The sequence below is a fragment of the Toxorhynchites rutilus genome, chromosome 1 (assembly GCF_029784135.1).
Source record: "Toxorhynchites rutilus septentrionalis strain SRP chromosome 1, ASM2978413v1, whole genome shotgun sequence".
Lineage (NCBI taxonomy): Eukaryota > Metazoa > Arthropoda > Insecta > Diptera > Culicidae > Toxorhynchites > Toxorhynchites rutilus.
This window is the reverse complement of record NC_073744.1, coordinates 54,359,321-54,378,645: the sequence shown is the minus strand read 5'-3', so window position 1 is coordinate 54,378,645 and position 19,325 is coordinate 54,359,321. Positions and strand designations below refer to the sequence as shown.

Sequence of the window (19,325 nt, the reverse complement as noted above, 5' to 3'; positions counted from 1 at the left end):
AATTTGTCCTCTGCGGAGAAGAACAACAGGCCCGGCAGCTGACGAAAGTCCGTTTTGACGTAGGTTTCGTCGTCCATTACCAGGCAATGCGGCTTCGTCAGCATTTCGGTGTACAGCTTCCGGGCTCGCGTCTTCCCCACCATGTTTTGCCTTTCGTCGCGGTTAGGAGCCTTCTGAACCTTGTATGTACGCAGACCCTCCCGCTGCTTGGTCCGCTGGACGAATGAACTTGACAAATGCAGCTTATTGGCGACATCCCGGACCGAACTTCTCGGATCACGTCTAAACTGCTTAACTACGCGCTTGTGATCTTTTTTCACTGACGGAGCATCCATTTTTGCCGTTCTTCACCTTCCGGTCGATGGTTAGGTTCTCGAAGTATCGTTTTAGTACTCTGCTGACCGTGGATTGGACGATTCCCAGCATCTTACCGATGTCCCGATGTGACAACTCCGGATTCTCGAAATGAGTGCACAGGATTAATTCACGACGCTCTTTTTCGTTCGACGACGAATTTACGAAAAATTGACAGTGAAGCATGGCCAACGTGATCTATACACTCTTATCTGATTATAAGCGAAAGCTGAAGATATAATTCCTAAAAATTAAATTTCTACAGCGTTTTTTCCGTGATGCAATTTGATGTGACACACCCTTTAACCGAAAGATGTAGGGGTTGAAATGAAAATCTAGGCACTGATCATGTTGTAAAAAATTAAAGATTTTGTACGCTTCTAACTCGAGCACTTCTTAATAGATCGCAAAGATGTTTACATCAATTGACAGGGAATTTTTCTACGCATCTATCACAATGAATAACATTTTATTTTTCTTGAGGTAAACAATTGAATAGTTGTGAAATGCCAAGCATGGTCATTTTGATTGGTCCAATTTGTGCTCCTCAAATGGGTCCGATCAAAAGGAGCGTAGCGGTGGCAACGAGCTTCAATTTTGTTGCGCTCATACTCTAAAGACCTCCGCAGACCGCAGACATTTCATCGGTCGCTAGTTTTGTAGCGTTTGAGCTAGTGCAAACACCGACGGATTGATGCATTGTGCGCGTATGGATATCTCTCCGATCAAACGATCAAACTATTGGACGATAAAAAGTCTGCAGTTTGCGGGGACATCAAGACCATTGTTCTACGAATATCATCAGCAACGACCACCATCAAATGGACAATGGACAATCGTAACTCATCGCTTTCGTGTAATCGATCCAACACACCAGTGTCTGTGGCTAAATTTAATTTATCGAGAAAAGTGCATCGGTAAAAGGAGGACAAAAATTTCGACACCGTGAGAACAAAAATTAATTGTCGCTTTTCAGGGCCACCAAACCTTTCACAAAAATGTTATTAAAAATTATCTATTATATGATGGATTCTAAAGTGATATCCGTGTTTCCGCTCTGCGAAAAAAACTGAATAGTATAATCTAGCTTACAAGGGAGCGGCAAAAATATTGTCACCAGCATTTTCAGGGTTACTATATCGCCACAAAGTTTTTGAACTAATTCAATAGTTTAGTTTCGATCTAAGGTAAATATGGGATCTTCCTCATGTAAGGATTATATTCTACTGAAGTTTGAATCGATTCCTTGTCTAGTTTTCACGGCCTTATAAAGTATTAATCGAAGCAAAAGAGACAAAACTGAATAAAACCTTCAACGCGAAGCGCGCGACACTTGCTGGGACTGTTTCAACGAAATTACAGTAAGTGTTGGTCAGCATCGCATTCTGGAAAAATTCCATTACTAATGAAATCAACTCTCATGTGAAAATATTTCGAATCGTTTACAAACACGATCCTTACATTTGGTGGTCATTAAACTCTGAGATGTAACCCCAAGGGGCAAGGTTTGCTAGAGTTCGTTTATCTTCCAGCTCCTTGCAGTAATTTTAACACTCTGGCGTCCGGCGACACCACAGTGGTTACGTGCCCATAGTATCTCAGGGCCGGCGACAGCACGTTAGTATCGTCTGCATTCTGTTGGGGTTTTGTTTAGGTAACAATAATTTACACACGCCAACAAGTTTTATGTTTTTGACGTAGGACTACGTCTAACCGGAAGATATAGGGGGTGAAATGGAAATCTAGGCACTGAACAAGTAGGAAAAAATGCAAGATTTGGAACGCTTATAACTCGAGTATTTCTCAATAGATCGCAAAGGTTTTTGCATCAATTGATAGGAAATATATCTACGCATCTATCATAACGAATAACATTTCATTTTTCTTGAGATAAATAAATGAATAATTGTGAAATATCAAGCATTGTCAAAATGCACTATGTGCCCATTTTTGATTGGTCCATTTTGTGCTCCTCAAATCGTACCGACCAAAACGGGCAACCAGAGCAGCAGCGAAATAGAATGAAGCACGATTGGAAAGGAAAAAGAAAAAAATGAACGAAACATTGATCGCAGTCTCACACATGCGTAACTCTCGAGCCAGCCAGTCAGCTTAAAAATCCCCGCTCCGCTGCCGTAACGATCATTCTCATTCAAACCGTACACCACATCAGTTCGCATCACAACACATCAACAAACCAACCCAAGCAGCCATGTCTGGACATGGTAAAGGAGGAAAAGTGAAGGGAAAGGCAAAACCCGCTCGAACCGTGTTGATCTGGAGCTCCCCGCAAGGGTAGCTAGGCCGAGCGCGTTAGTACCAGTGCACCAGTCCACCTAGCCGGCGTTATATAGTTTCGGCCGCCGAAGTGATCGAGTTAGCTGGCAAAGCTGCTCGCGACGATAAGAAAACCCGCATTCGGAACAGAACACATTCGGTTCGGTGGACATCAAGACAACAAGTAGTTGCAGCGAGTGGCAAACGCAATCGCAAAACGGCATCAGGTAGCAGAAGATAAAAGTTTGTTCTTTATACAAACTGCTTTGGTGGCAAATCCAGAACAAGGCGGCATCGAGGGCGTTCGAAATGGTTTTCTTCAATACCACGAGTACTAAGTTTTCTAAATTGGAACCATTCCATAAAACAAGGCGCTTTTCAGGGCCATTAAACCTTCCAAAAAAGAATTTAGGAAATACAGTTCAATGCTTTCTAAAACATTATCCAAAATAATAATAAAACACAAATTGATTTTTTCATAATTTGTTTGCCAGGATCTGATGAGTATGTGAATTTGACAGTTGTTATGAGCTTATTGATAGTTGGGGACTTTCCTGATTATTCAATTTTCACCAATTCTTAAATTGTTTCCAGATTGAAAGTACAGTAATTTACAATTAGTTCGACATTAAGCTAATTGGACGGACATGTAATGCGACTTATTTAGTTGGAAATTTTTGTAAACATAGAGATCCAAATTATGACCCCACATTGAAAGTCGACACTATACCACTGTCATCGCAAATGTTCAATTACAGGTTAAAATCGCCTCCAATGCGATACTGAGTGGCGCTTCGGCACGTCGCATTGAATGTAATTTACTGTACAACATGTGACAAAGCTGGATGGGAAGAAATTTTCCAACTGTGAAAGCTGTGGCGAGTGGCAACAAATCTCTAAACAGGAAGGTTTAGCCGAACAAGATGAGGATATCGAGTGATAACAAAACAATAAACTCTTTAGATTGAATATAATTTTGTGATCCTGAAAAGGACCCTTTTTAGCCTGCATGTGAATCCAACGAGCGAACAAATCGTAATGAATGTATTTTTTTGCCATCGCTCCCTTTTAACGCTCATTCGTTCGCCTCGTTGGACTCGTCCCTCTGGCTAAGTCTACCGATTTGTCTCTATCCTGTGAGTGTGTACCGCTAGAGTATAAAACACGCGGACCCCAAAAAATATCTTATTTTCTTTCAAACCGTAAACCCGTGTGGTTGTACGGCATCGGCATCGTGGACGTAACAAAGGAGGACAAGTTAAGGGAAAGGCAAAGTCTCACTCGAACCGTGCAGGTCTCCAGTTCCCTGTTGGTCGCATTCACTGATTGCTCCGCAAGGGTAACTAGGCCGAACGGATTGGTGCCGGAGCACCAGTATACCTAACAGCGATTATAGAGTTTCGGCCGTCGGAGTGCTCGAGTTGGCTTGCAAAGCTGCTCACGACAATCAGAAAACCCGCATCAAGAACAGAGCAGCTTCGGTTCGGCGCTCATCAAGGCAACAATTAGTTTCAGTGAGTGGCAAAGTGTTTCTCCGGCACGTCGCATTAAATGTAATTTACTGAACAACATGTCACAAGCTGGATGGGAAGAAATTTTCCAACTGTGAAAGCTGTGGCGAGTGGCAAACGCAATAGCTAAACAGGAAGGTTTAACCGAACAAGATGGGAATATCGAGTGATAACAAAAACACAACACCAAAGGTTCTTTTCAGAACCATCAACATATTCATAAAGAGTAAACAGTAAACTAATCCATTTTTCAGGTAGATAGGTAGGTATTCACGTAGGAGAAGAAAATAAAACAATATATTTAAAATATATATTTAACAAAAGCTGTGTATCCCCTGTGTATAGTCCTACGTCACTCCGGTTATGTCCCCGACATTACCCACCCGTCTTTTATATGTAGGAGAGGAGGGGAAATACGGACATATTAAAAAGAACTTCAATTATATCTTTCGAAAATCATGTTTCTCCAAACTCACATGTAGTTTCTTGCATTTCTATATACTTTTTTTTGAATCAATCGGCCCAATGTTTTTCAATGTTTTTACTAAAATTAAAACAGACCGGAAAGTAGAACATTTTTTCGATGATTACCTGTATGGACATATAGCGGAGGAAATATGGACAGGTTTGTAATATTTACGTAGGGGAACCACGGGTAATACGGACAATGGGGGTAATATAGACAGGTGGTTGATTTGTATAGTTACATTTTTTTAATGAGAACACTTTCTACATGTTATTCTATAATATTTAAGTCAGTTGAAATAATGCGGTTGATTCTAAAATGTAATAGGTTCACTTCCTCATCTTTGATGCTGGACGCTCTAAAATGGTTATCGGTGAAGCAAAGAATTGTTTATTTAACTATGGTGTTCATTTTTAAAGTAGTTAACGGTTTGCTGCCTCGATATTTGTGTGATCGAGTTGAAAGGTGAAGTGATTTTCCTAGATATAACACTAGAAACGCGAATGATTTAAGAACACCTAATTTCTTGTCATGTGCTTCACAAAATTCGTTGTACTTCAAAGGAATAAACGTTTTCAATTCGATGCCAAGACATATTAAATGCGCAACAACACTTACAGAATTTAAGAGGCACTGTATTTCACACGTGAAAGCTGTGTTTTATTAACAGTCGAACGATTTTTTTGTTTGAATTTTATGACGAAGATTTTTATTGACGAAGTTTTATACGAACGGATAATTAATGTGGATAATTTTTTGTAGTTTGTTTTTATATTTTCAATTAACCTGACGAAGTTTTTTGAACGGATTATATTATGTACACTATTTAATTTTTTTAAATTATCTTTTTTTAAATTTGTATTGAACTCTATTATGTCTGTCATGATCTGGTGATGACGGACTATTTTTATTTTTATTTTGTTGTTTTTATAGTTGTATTAGTTGAAAAAAAGTAGTCTACAAAAGTTTGAGCGTCGCGCGCGTGCCACAAATATAGAGGATATTAAATTGAAAGATTTTTAAGTGCCGGTCTAGGAAATTTTCGTAAAGGAAATTTTCTCGATTTCTCTGAATGAGGATATTCATTATCAATCCAAAACAAGCCTGGCGGTTGGACTTGTGCTCTGGTGGACCCTTTGGCTGCAAGGGCTTCGTCGGGATCATATCGGCTCTGTGGTGGACATGACTGAGTATTGGCTTGTCTTTGGAAATTGCATTTTTTTTAACTTATGTCTGCGAATAAAATCAGTGCGTTTTTTGTGTTTGTTAAACTGATTTCAATGTTGAGAAAAAAATAAATAAATTATCGTTTGGATAACTCGTCTTGCTCAAACTTCTGTAGGGGAAAGAAGCGGGACCATCATCATCACCCTATGGCAAGGAATACTAATCAAAAGTGGAAAAGGGAGATGATGATGATGTTGGATTAAAGAGTTGAACTTTTCAGTTCATTCGCCTCTAAAAAGGGAGATAAAAACCGAAAATCATACATGATCCGCGTGTGAATGTAATTTTAGCTGCTTTGATATTAAGCATTTTGAGTGGTTTAATAACAAAATTCAATTCGTTGATGGTAATATTTCGGTATGTGAGTTAACAGAGAAGCGATATTAGGTATGTACGGAAAAGTAAATTCATTTTTGAGTGGAAAATTTAAATTATTGAAATAATTGTACTGGTGGGGTAAAACGGACAGTTGCCAGTAGGAATGAGATGGACCGTGAAAAGTCTGTTTAATCTATTTCTAAGGAATGCCCTACGTCTATAAATGGAAATCAAATCGCCAAATGTGGACTGTTCGGAAGCTGACTGGAACCAAAAGCAAAATAGTTGAGGGTCTGTCCGTTTATACTGCTGAAAAGCATGATATCACTTCTAGGTGGATTAATTCGATTTTTTTATCATTTAACATACATTCGTGATGAGTTCAGACCTTGGTTGAATTAAATTATTCCTCTCGCGATCGATAAACCTCTACGCTTCATATATTACAAACCCACTATATGTCCATATTACCCGCCTCGAAAAAAATGTTGTAATTTTCGGTCTGTTTTGATTTCAGTAAACTTTTTTGTAAAATATTTGGCCAATTAAGTAGAAAAACAGTATATTCAATTTCAAGAAACTGCATCAAAGTTTTGGGAAACATGAGATAACGGAGAGCAACTACGAATTGTACAGTCTACCCAAGCTCAAGCTCAAGGTTTTGGGAAACATGAGTTTCCAAAGATATAACTGAAGTTTATCTTAACATGTCAGTTTCCCCCAACCACCAACCACACCCCCCCACACCCTATGTATATATTTTCAGTGAACAAATTAACGTTCTCGCAAAACCTTCGATCGAACGAACATGTGAAACGATAGAAAACACAGAGAACAAACCATTTCACGGAACATTTTAGTCTGTGCGCCGATTCTGCTTTGATGTTGTGTGCTTGGGTGAATGAAACATTCAGACGGCACCCTCCACCCGGGGAGAGTTCATCGAAATTGCGAAGCGCACCCAAAAACCAACCCCATCTCTCTGATGTTGCCATTTGGATGATTTTCGACATTGTTCATTTTGTCGCTACCTCACACAAAGAAATTGTAAAGCTCAAGACGATCGTTTTTTATTTCTTCCGTTGTGATTTGCATTGCAAAAAAAACGACGTAGCCCCATTCAATCCATTCAAGAAACGTTACTAAATACGTGCTCCCATTAGGAACGTTTTAAAAGGCGCGGCGAAATGATTCCGACCGGCAGTCGTTCAAATTTCCTTGTGCCACGTGCCGTGAATGTAATATCATCATATCCAGGCTGATGTTTTCGCGAGGGGAACGCAAGGGAAGGGGAAACGCACCGCGCACTCAAAGCACCGATTCCCAATCGAAGTGTACACAGCTTTTGCTCTTATGGATACAAGGTGATTTCAGTATTTTCGGAATGACGTAGAACACATTACTACAGAAACTCGCTACCAGAGGAAGCAAAAAGGACCAAAACATAACGAGAGGTTCTGACAAAACAACGCTACAATAACCTCCTGCTGATTTCTTACGTTGTTATTCGGGTTCAGCACTGCAGGATGAAACAATCCGTAACTCCTAAATTTCTCCCACAAGGATGCACATTGTCTACATTTCTTCGCGCAGCACTTTTCGTTTGCAATTCAGATGTAACACAGCAATAACAACATCATGCATTGTTCTTTAAATCGCTCACGATAACTTCTTGCTGTCGCAGATTCCACACTTATGTCATTCCCTGAAGGTTCGATAAATTTCTTCTGAAGTTCCCAGTAAGCGACCGTCAGCAGCTGTATTTTAGCACCTTCACTGAATGCAGACAATTGTAGCCATTTCCGTTTCTTTCTTCCTTTTTCCTGCAAATTCAGCTGTTTGGGTGCCCCAGTTCACTGGCCGTAACGGCGAACAGGATGTCCAAGTAGAAGCCATCCGGTACATCATCGGCGCCCCCGACTGTGGCTCGATGCAGAAGTGGCCCATCTTTCACTACGATAAGGTATGGTTTTTGTTTTGGTCTGGGGAATATTTATATTCATGATATACATAACCCTCTCACGGTTTGACAGGCGTTAAATTGCATGCCCCAAAACCATGAAACACGCTCATGTTTCTTTTTTTTTTCTTTTATCCTTCTCGTACGAACAATAACAACACCAACAGAGTGAGGATAAGTTAATTCTGTTTCCGGACGGACAGCTCCGCCACCTGATACTGGACCCGCACGCCCGGGACGAACCGGAGGAGGAATGGGATCAGCTGTACGGCGCCAGCATTCGGACGGAGGCACCCTTCCAGTACGATTATCAGCAGGGTCAGTACTGTCTGGACAAGGCGCTGAACAGCAACGAACGCCAGCCGGAGGGAATGTACGCGACCGTGTGTTCGCCGGAGAAGGCGATCCGCTGGACCGACAGTGATTTCATGCTGCGCAAGATTATCAACCCCATCAGCCACGGCATCGCGATGATCATCCTGCTGGTGGTGGCGATTGTGTACTTTGTGCTGCCCACGCTAAGGTGAGTCCATTCAGATTCGTAGAGATGTTATCTATGTTGTAAAATTATATATACAGTGCAGTCGCGCTAATTGAGTTGCTTCCTCTGGGGGATAATAGAAGTAGCAAGCAGCAATAATCTTGCGACAAGTCACATTCAAGATATTATGCTCTAGCTCCTGCTGACTTATAGTTGGGTGCACGGGTCGGACTCGATTATCCGGAGACTCGATTATCCGGGATTCGGAATTTTAGATCCGATTATCCGGAGTATTTTTTTTTTGAATTTTATTGGAGTATTTTATTTTTTGAGTATTTTGGAAGTTTTGAATGAATTGTGTAATAATTCTATATAGAATAGCTAATATGGGTATCAAAAGAAAGGGCTTGATTAGTAGAACGCAATTATTTATGAAAAATGCAAATCCAAGATGGCGGCCACTACAGAATGGCGGATTGCACATTTTCTCAGAACTCCATCAATATGGGTATCAAACAAAAGGGCTTGACTAGTAGAACACAGTTATTTATGAAAAATGCACAAAAATGTATCAAAAGAAAGTTCTCGACTAGTAGAACATAGCAGATAATGAAAAATCCAATTTCAAGATGACCGCAGTCCCCAAACAACTAATTACTTTTTGAATGGTTTCATTCAGCTTGACCTGTATCTATGTATGTTTGAATGTTTGTTGGATTGTCCCACATTAATAGAAAATTAACCCCGTTCCTGTTGAATGATTGATCTGAAATTTGGAACATACATTTAATTCTACTGTCATTATAAAACTGCGTATTCCATGATCTTGAAAAATTCAATTTGGCCGCCGCAAAAAAAAATGGCTGAATGGCTTGATTTGGAGAATACACTACACTATGAACAACATAAATTCGAAAAGGTTGCCGCCACAAAATGGTGTATTTTTTGCAATCCCCTCAATATTGGTATCAAATGAAATGATTTGACTAATAGAATACAGTACATGTCGGACTTGATTATATACAGACTCGATTATATGTGATTCGATGGCTTATTTCACGAAGAAATGTAACCTTTCAACGTTAAGGTGAAGTTTAAGTGGCTATTACATGTACAGTGGGGTAAAAATCGTGATTTTTGAAGATTTTGCTTGAATTTTCACCAGGAATTGTTTATATCGATATTGCAGCCAAATTAAGGAAGATAGAAGTTGTGCGTCAAAGCACAAATTGTGGAGCGGTCAAAGAAATTCATTCAAATTGATAGAAACAATCTAGATTAATATAAATTTTTAGGATAAAATTAATAATAACACATTGAAACTTATTAACTTTTAAGTGTTTCACTTCCAAAATGTTCCAAAAAATCCACTAATTTAGTTGTTCCACTATATCCTGTACTAAATTTTCTCATCTTTCAAATGAAAGCATCAGAAGCGTACGCGTACTTTTTAATGTAGAGCCAGTTTGAAGCAACAGAGTCCGAAACAAAAAAAAAGTTCAGTAACTCTTTCGTTATTGAAATTCGAACATATGCGTAGGAGGATTTTTTTCATCAAATATGATCGTCTATCACCTCCTGAGAGAATCTGGATAAATTATTTTTTTTCATGTGAGAAAGGTGTTTTCTGGCTTTGAGGGGATGAATCAAAAATAAAATCCCTCTTTTATTTTCAAAAAACCAAAATTTCAGCTCAATCGGATATGATTTAGGGGTGCCTCAAAGCGCTCATAGTTTCGATTTTTGACGTAGAACTACGTCTTTCAGGAAGGGTGCCAAATCTGAAAACAGGCCACGTTTTTATGAAATAAAGTTAACGTTAATAACTATTTTCACTGTGATTTGCATACCAATCGAATCGGGAATTCTCTAAGATTTGTTTGGTATGCTATACATTACAATTCGCTAATCTCTAAACGGTTTAAATTCATGAAAACTGGAAGAACTTGCTTTTTTCCCATACATTTGTTCTACCGATTTGTGTTCTAACCCTACCCGTATTTCGAATGCTTATAACTCTAACATTTCTTCACAGATCGGAAAGATGTTTGCATCAATTGATAGGAAATATTTCTACGCGTCTATCAGAATTAATAAAATGTTATTTTTCATGAGATGAACAATTGAACAACTGTACAACCCCTTACAATTTTTTGATCCTCGAAAATCTTCCAAGGGGGGAGTAAAGGAAATTTGGAAAATCGAAATTTTTTTTCGACGCCAAATGACTTAAAAATGCATGAAACGAGATCGAGATCTGGTGTCATCTCGGAAAAAAATGTTTGGCCGAAAATCGACCTTTTGGGACTTGGCCTGAGAGGCAATAAAGGAAAGGTATGGGAAAAAATAATTATCGAATTTAAAGAACCGACCATACACATGTTGTTTATTGGCTCAAAAAAATTACCTGTGCAAAGTTTCAGCTCAATCGGATATGATTTAGGGGTGCCTCAAAGCACTAAAAGTTTTGATTTTTTGGCCACTCAAGCCAAGTCCCTGGGGGTCTCCGTAGCCACATTGGTTGCGCGTTCGCTTAGTAAGCGATCGATCGTGAGTTCAAAACTCAGGGCCCCCATTGACCATCTTTGTGTTGTTACAGAATAACTACGTCCACGCAACAATCATCAGCGATGGAGATCGATCCACGGTCGAAATAAGATCGATTCATCCATACAACTACTCTGCTCAGCAAGAAACATCGGGCTGCTGTTCTATAAATAACTCAACAATGGATCAACGACTGTCTCCGCTGTCCAGTCTTAACTGGATAATGGAAGAACAGATAGAAAACTCTTACGCCTAAATGGCTACTGTGTAAATTTGTACCATTTGCAATGGTATAGAAGGGAATACTCTAACGCCGAAAAATGGCAACTGTGTAATGTGCTAATTATAGATATGATAAATATGTGACATGTACACGATTAAAATTCGGCTCTGTTACAGCTAAAATGCCAATGAGCCTAAAATAAACAAAAGGAATAAAAAAAAAGCCAAGTCCCAAAAAGTCGATTTTCGGCCAGAAATTTTTTTTCGAAATAACACCAGATCTCAACGTTTTGTGCATTTTTAAGTCATTTGACATTGGGAGATTATGCTTGAATATTCATTAATGACAGCACATACGTCTCCATAAACAGTTATACGATGTTGACCACTAGCAAGACTGGTCGCATGTCATACTTAAAAAAAAACAGAAGAAATCGCTTTCTCGATAGCCAATCAGCCGTAGTACATCGTATTTAAGGGGGAACCCCGGACTGGAAAAACAAACTAATCGAATTTTTTGTTTTTCACATTTTTGGGAAGCTTATGCCCTCAGAAATGTTGTCCTAAAAGGATTCTTCGATATTTGATTTCGAGGGAAGGTTATAGCCAAAAGTACGGAGTCACCTCAAGGATATAGTATTGCTGTACGAATTTCCAAACGCGTTTTTCTCGAAATCTTGTTCCATGTTCCAACTGGTGGTATCGATATCTCAGGATTACTAGACCGATTCGGTTGAAATTTTTTATTCAGCATGTAAAAATGAATTATCTAAAGCGTAACATAGCCATTTTTTGATATCTCATTTTTCGATTTTTTACGACGAAAAATAACTAATTTTTAACAAAAATGGCCGTCATTTTGGCAATTCTCCGAATTCTCAAAAACCCCTATGTAACGCTTTAGATATTGTCCTAACGTTTCAAAATATTCGTTGGAATTCGTTCTGCGACACCCCGTTGCTTCAGCACCGATATCACCAGTAAGGTACCGCTTCTCAGACAACATCTACGCATGCAGCTGTCAACAGCGTTATAATCATTATTCGTGCACTCATAAAATGAAAAATTCATCTTCAAATCTACCTTAAACAATTAAAATACCCGAACACTTCACTTTATTCCTAACATCCGAAAAAAAATCACGAATATTCATTATTTTTCAGACAAGGGTCATCCCTTAAGGAATTTCTGGTGAAATTTGGTTCATTCGACCTGATTATCTAAGGAAAATCATCAGTTTGAACGACTGTTCACATATACTTATCGTTCACATATACAAAGCTTATCGCATGCTACTCATAAAGGGGACCCTTTTGTGGCTTTGGCCCTGAAGAAATATGCCACACCAACCAAACCTCGTGCGAAGCATTATGTGTTCCATATAAGTTTTTCAAAATGACGACTCAAAACCCGAAAAAAATTAGGGGTGCGTTATATATGTGATACAACCACAAGATTGACGAAGGGATACCGAAGACTTAGTAATCATTTGTTTAAAATTGCATCCGAATGTGTTTACATGTAATTCTGCAAATATCACAGTAATTTCTCATGTTTGCAGGTAAATTTTTAGCCTAGTGTATTCCCCAAACATATGTGAACGTTTCATATTGATACGAACCTACCATGTACAATTTGTTTATTGGCCTAAAAATGACCTGTGCAAAGTTTCAGCTCAATCGGACATGATTTAGGGGTGCCCCAAAGCACTCAAAGTTCTGATTTTTTGGCCACTCAGGCTAAATCCTAAAAGCTTGGTTTTTCGACCAAAAAATTATTTTTTTCGAAATAACACCAGATCTCGATTTATAACACCAGATTCATGCATTTTTAAGTCGTTTGGCATCGATTTTTTTTCGATTTTTCAAATTTCCTTTACTCCCCTCTTGAAATTTTCGAGGATAAAAAAATCAAAACTTTGAGGGCTCGGTTTTTTAAATTTGACATGACGAAATCCCACCCTAACTTATACGCTAGCGACAGTTTTCTTACTATGCAAGAGTGGAGTTTACTTTGCAAATATTCTCTTTCCGCTCACTGCCTTCGTTGTTTCTATTCTAGCGGCTGCATAAGTTGCCCGTTTTTGACAGCTCTGTTCGGAAAAGCACACAAATGTATGGGGAAATGGTAATGCTTCCAATTTTTACCAATTTAAACCATATACAGACTATGGGATTGTAATGTATAACATATCAAACACATCTTAAAAAAAATCCGATTCGATTGGTATGCAAATCGTTGAAATTCGTTCGCAGCGAAAATAGTTATTAACGTTAATTTTTTTTCATAAAAACGTGACCTGTTTTCTGATTTGGCACCCTTCATGTAAGACGCAGTCCTACGTCAAAAGGTGTGTTGCTTTAGATGTATCATATTTTGAAAGAAATAAAATAAATTTGCCTGTAATTAAACTCTCTCTTTGTCCCATTTGTTTATTTTATTAGGCTTATTCAGCAATTCAGTTGTAACAGAGCCGAATTTATTCGTGTACATTCGAAAACCCCGGAACTGTATTTTGTTTTATTTAAAAATTCCCGGTACTTTCTGATCATAGGGTATATGCTAGTAAACGAACATGCGTATATGAAAATTCGGGTGTTGAGATTTTGCGTACGATAAGTCGTTGGTATCCATACAGGGTTTGTATGAAAAGTGATGAGCCTCATTTCATCCGACCCGATTAGAGGCGAGTGAACAGATGAAGCGCGTTAAGACGCGTCCACATTACGTCAATCGGCCTTGGCCGTCCGGTAAAGCCGACTAAATGTAGACGTACCGCCCGGGCTTGCCGACGTGCCGAAACCCGAATTGAATTGAACCGAACCCAACCCGAAACGAGTGGGTCTGGTTCGAGAAAGTCGAACCAAAATAAAACGAAGTAAATTAGCGTTGACGACATTGTGCTTCGTGTGTTCGTGACGGCTTCGTGCATCCGATGGGACTTCGGCTTCGTGTACCCGATAAGGCGTCCACATTACATAACGGCCCGAATATGCCGCCTGGTACAGGTCGATCGGCATCATTCGGCATAATGTGGACGCGCCTTTAGGACCGACTTCCTTATATCAAATATCAAAAACTGAGGTAACATCTTCCCAAACATTATATAAAAAGCAAGTTTCTCTTTGTCTCTCGACGCCTCAAAAATTATAAAAACTACTTTTTCCAAAATTTTCAAAATTTTCGTTTATGGTGGACATTTGGAACGCAGCTCACAAATTCCTTGAATGTTGATTCAAATGGCTCGAAATCGTTTGATGTACAAAGATCGGAATCGGTCAAGCGGTTTGAAAGTTATAAATGTTTCAAAATGAGTTTGTTTTTGTCGAAGTTAGCATTGAATGGGAGAAATATATTTATCAAAAACGGGAGAATAAATAAGATGGTATTGGTAAATCAGCTGATTCCACAACCTAATTAGGAATTATCCACGCTAAGAACGTATTTTTTTGAATGATACAGGATACGAAAAAGCATATCTTCAACGAACATTCCATAGTACGAATCATTCTTCATCTTTGGTGAAACTAATGTTCCTAGAGGAACTTTGCTCTCTCAACACCTTGCGGCATTTTCATTAGTATTTAACATATAACATTAACATATAACGAATTATAAAGATTCTGTACGGTGATCTATTCACATGTACTATTTTCAAGAATAAATTAAACATGAAAACAGGGAGAACATACAAGAAGCACTCAGTACACACATTTTACATCCACATCTCTTTCCTTCTTTTCAGGGATCTCGTGGGAAACATAGTCACCTCGATCACGGTGTGCCTTATCGTCAGCCAGGCGGCGGATCTCGTCCGTATATTCACCGAGTTTAGCAACCACGTCAGCTTCATCATCGCCGATTCGTTCTTTTACATCAGCCTGTTGGGGGCCTTTTTCTGGCTGAACAGCATGGGCTACTATATCTGGAGGACGTTCCGGGCCCGAAACGTGTTTCTGCGGGTTACTGATGGCCGCAAGTACTGCTGGTACTCGGTGTATGCTTGGGGCGCAACGGCAACAATGGCAGCCATCGCCATATTTTCCCATTTCTTTCTCGACAGCCCGGGAGACGGCAGCAAAAAGAACTCCAGTATTTTCGAGAACCAGGAGACCATCGGGTGGCTTGGAATAGCGGTATTTTTCACACCGATTGCGTTCATTATCATCGTGAACATTTTCTTCTACGTTACGACGCAGCGGTTTCTCAACAGGATGAGCACTTACGGGAGGATACACCATAAATTGAAGTGCAAGTAAGTATCGAGTCGTTACTGTAAGATACACTCATGTATTCTATTTCCAATCTCTTCCCAGTTTTATCATGTTCGCACTGATTTTCCTGATTATGGGCACCTCGTGGCTGTTCTTGATTCTTTCCTGGCTGCATTACGATGCACTCCTGTACACCCACATCGTGGTGAACGCCCTCCAGGCGCCGTGCATCCTGTGGGTGTGCGTCCTCCGGCAGAAACATATCACATTTCTGTTGAAAAAATCCTGCTGCTACAATGAGCCTACCCAGACGACGGATTGGGGAGATGAGATGACCTACATGAATGGGGGCGATTACTGACCCTGGCGTCCTGTCGTCGTAGTAAACAGGAGGACAAACACTGCGAACAGGGGCATTTAGAAACGGAATCTCGAACCGGCAGCGAAGGAAATGACATTCCTGCAACGAAACGAAAGCGTCACTCGCAAGAACGCAAACAATAATATTCGTTCAGATTCAGTTAGTGCATAAGTGGATAATAAGTTATTAACAATTAGCTTGTAAGTGCCTTGACCCTTTCGCCGAAGAGATTTGTTGCGAGGCAGATTTAGCGGCTTTGTGTTATTAGATATGTACTAGGCGAAGGAGCTGTTGGAACACATTTAAAATGATTAACAATGACAAAGACTCAATAAATTTAACACTAGAAGGTTTAACGAATTATTTTATGATGGTTTTCTGAAGATGAATGTGTGCACCAAAAAAAAAGGTGCCAAGTTGGGCGTCGTGAAATTATTTGGCATTAAGGAATAATCAAGCCAGTGCCCATAATTACTTGGATTGGGGACCAGACGAGAACCTTCGTCATAAAAAGGTCATTGATATGGTGGTTCATCATTTCAATCAAGTGAATATTTATGCAATATTCGTGGCTATAAATACATCAGGATGCAGTGCTTTCAACGAAGATGAACGATGGATGGCTCACCTTTCCCGGGAGTTAACAGGTTTAATACTTCCTCATTATCATTACGTATCAAACTTGGATAAAATAAAAACTCAAAACAACGAACCAGAACAGGAAGCGAAACATTTTGAATACGCAGGAGAATCGTTAGCTGATGTGTGAAACAATCTCGCTATCGATGGATATCCCGTTGAAGCAGAATATATTGAGCTCGCCAACTACCAAATCGATGAAGCATAATTGGTAGGATTAGTGGCGTCGACTGGGGGGTACGGACCGCCCGCCCATTCATTTTCGCCTTTGCAGAACAATACACTAGCATTATATTATGTCGCATTTTTTTCTCACGTCAATGCATTGAAAATTTACCTCGAACGCTATTTCGGTAGCCTCTTTCACAATTGACATAGACTCGGCTCCAGTTGATTATATACTTGTTGCACCAGCATCATTATTCCACATCTCATAACTACATCAATATATCTCTGGCACCGTATGGAAACAACAAATATCAGATATCAATATCATGCTACCTGTTCATTAGTATTGCCACAGTGGAATCGCACTTCTAGACATCGTTCGTACAGCGTAAATCAAGCGCCAAACAAACGTTGGGCATAGCATGCATACAGAGCCATACATTGGTGGCTCGAAGCTACTAGAAATATAAACACTTCTCGTCATTTTGCGCTATTTTCAAAAGAAACGCTTCTGTTAATATTACTGGCCTCGGAAAAAGGTGCATTACTTTCTCATGCTCAAGATAAGCGCAGCTGTCATCCTTAGTGGACAAATTTTCAGTCTTTTTTCCAAGCACTTAACATTGTTTGTTGTCCGTCACCATGAAAGCTTCAATCAATGCATCAATGCATTGAACTGACGCTATGGCGAAGCAGGCGTTAAGGTTGTGCGCCGAAACATTATTTGGAGAATACTAAGGTTCTTGAATGTCGTGCTAAAGGGTGTGTCACATCAAATTGCATCACGGAAAAAACGCTGTAGAAATTTTATTTTTAGGAATTATATCTTCAGCTTTCGCTTATAATCAGATAAGAGTGCATAGATCACGTTGGCCATGCTTCACTGTCAATTTTTCGTAAATTCGTCGTCGAACGAAAAAGAGCGTCGTGAATTAATCCTGTACACTCATTTCGAGAATCCGGAGTTGTCACATCGGGACATCGGTAAGATGCTGGGAATCGTCCAATCCACGGTCAGCAGAGTACTAAAACGATACTTTGAGAACCTAACCATCGACCGGAAGGTGAAGAACGGCAAAAATGGATGCTCCGTCAGTGAAAAAGATCACAAGCGCGTAGTTAAGCAGTTTAGACGTGATCCGAGAAGTTCGGTCCGGGATGTCGCCAATAAGCTGAATTTGTCAAGTTCATTCGTCCAGCGGACCAAGCAGCGGGAGGGCCTGCGTACATACAAGGTTCAGAAGGCTCCTAACCGCGACGAAAGGCAAAACATGGTGGGGAAGATGCGAGCCCGGAAGCTGTACACCGAAATGCTGACGAAGCCGCATTGCCTGGTAATGGACGACGAAACCTACGTCAAAGCGGACTTTCGTCAGCTGCCGGGTCTGATGTTCTTCTCCGCAGAGGACAAATTCAGCGTTCCGGAAGAGATTCGCAAGCAGAAACTATCCAAGTTTGCCAAAAAGTACATGGTGTGGAGCGCCCCCTTCGTGATGACCGGCACGGTAAACGGGCAGGTTTACCTTAAGGAGTGCCTACAGAAGCGCTTACTACCACTATTGAAGCAGCACGAGGGCCCGACCATCTTCTGGCCGGATCTCGCTTCGTGCCACTATTCAAAGGACGTGTTGGAGTGGTACGAAGCCAACGGGGTCACCTTCGTGCCAAAGGAAATTAACCCGCCCATAGCGCCGGAGCTTCGCCCAATAGAGAAATATTGGGCGATTATGAAGCAGGCCCTCCGGAAGAACCCAAAAGTTGTCAAATCGGAGGCGGACTTCAAGAGAAAATGGATTTCTGTTCAAAAAAAACTACAACCTGACGTTGTACAGAACCTTATGGACGGGGTAAAGAGGAAGGTGCGAGCATACGGGCTTGGGCTCGAAGTATGAATAAAAAGAAAATGCCAAAAGTTGTTTAATAGTTTCTATTTTACTGTCTAAAATTTTCAAAAGGATCGGTCTACTGGGCGAATTTCTACAGCATTTTTCCCGTGATGCAATTTGATGTGACACAACCTTTAGAATGTTATAAGTTATTAGGGCTCGTGTGCCAGTCGCAAAACTGCTTTCAACTAGGATTGTATTTGCGCCAATCTTGATCATAATGAAGCAGTGTTACTCTTTTCGAGGTTATGGAGATTAACGGATATAGTTTATTTCGTTTATTTTGTCACCAAGAAAGTAAATGTCGTTCTGAAATTTTGTATGTGATTTGGTTTCGCTTGCCAGTAGCAAAACTTTCTCCACTAAGGATGACAGCTGCGCTTATCTCGAGCATATATTGTTCTGCGAGCACAAGAATGAATCATCAAACAATTATCGTCAAATGATTCTACAATAAAAAGAAACATTTCAGGGCAACCAAACTGGTAGAGGAAGGTTATTTCAAAATTTTCGTAGCATTTTAAAATAATTTCTGCAGTTATAAACAAGCGACTTCAATTAAACCACAGCGTAGTTCTACGTCAACAATGCGGTCGTGTCTGGAACACAACCTCCTATATTTTTTTATTCACTCAGTTTCAACCTAGGTCCGAAAGTGCGAAACTATTTTGAAACTGAGTGAATAAAAAAACGT

At 39.9% G+C, this 19,325-nt stretch overlaps 2 protein-coding genes across 8 annotated transcripts in view; one reads left to right on the top strand and one right to left on the bottom strand.

Annotated features, from left to right (window-relative positions):
* The window catches only part of LOC129768372 (probable G-protein coupled receptor Mth-like 5), a 70,442-nt gene extending 54,153 nt beyond the window's left edge, over positions 1-16,289 (top strand). For all 7 annotated transcript variants that reach the window (XM_055770023.1, XM_055770264.1, XM_055770182.1 and 4 more), the window contains exons 3-6: positions 7,989-8,116; positions 8,281-8,636; positions 15,109-15,618; positions 15,680-16,289. In XM_055770023.1, coding sequence (XP_055625998.1) covers positions 7,989-8,116; positions 8,281-8,636; positions 15,109-15,618; positions 15,680-15,938 — 1,253 coding nt within the window. In that variant the 3' untranslated portion in view covers positions 15,939-16,289. The remainder of the gene's footprint in view (positions 1-7,988; positions 8,117-8,280; positions 8,637-15,108; positions 15,619-15,679) is intronic.
* LOC129768307 (RNA helicase aquarius) overlaps positions 1-19,325 on the bottom strand; it is a 220,974-nt gene that overhangs the window by 194,835 nt on the left and 6,814 nt on the right. The gene's annotated exons all lie outside the window — the stretch shown is intronic.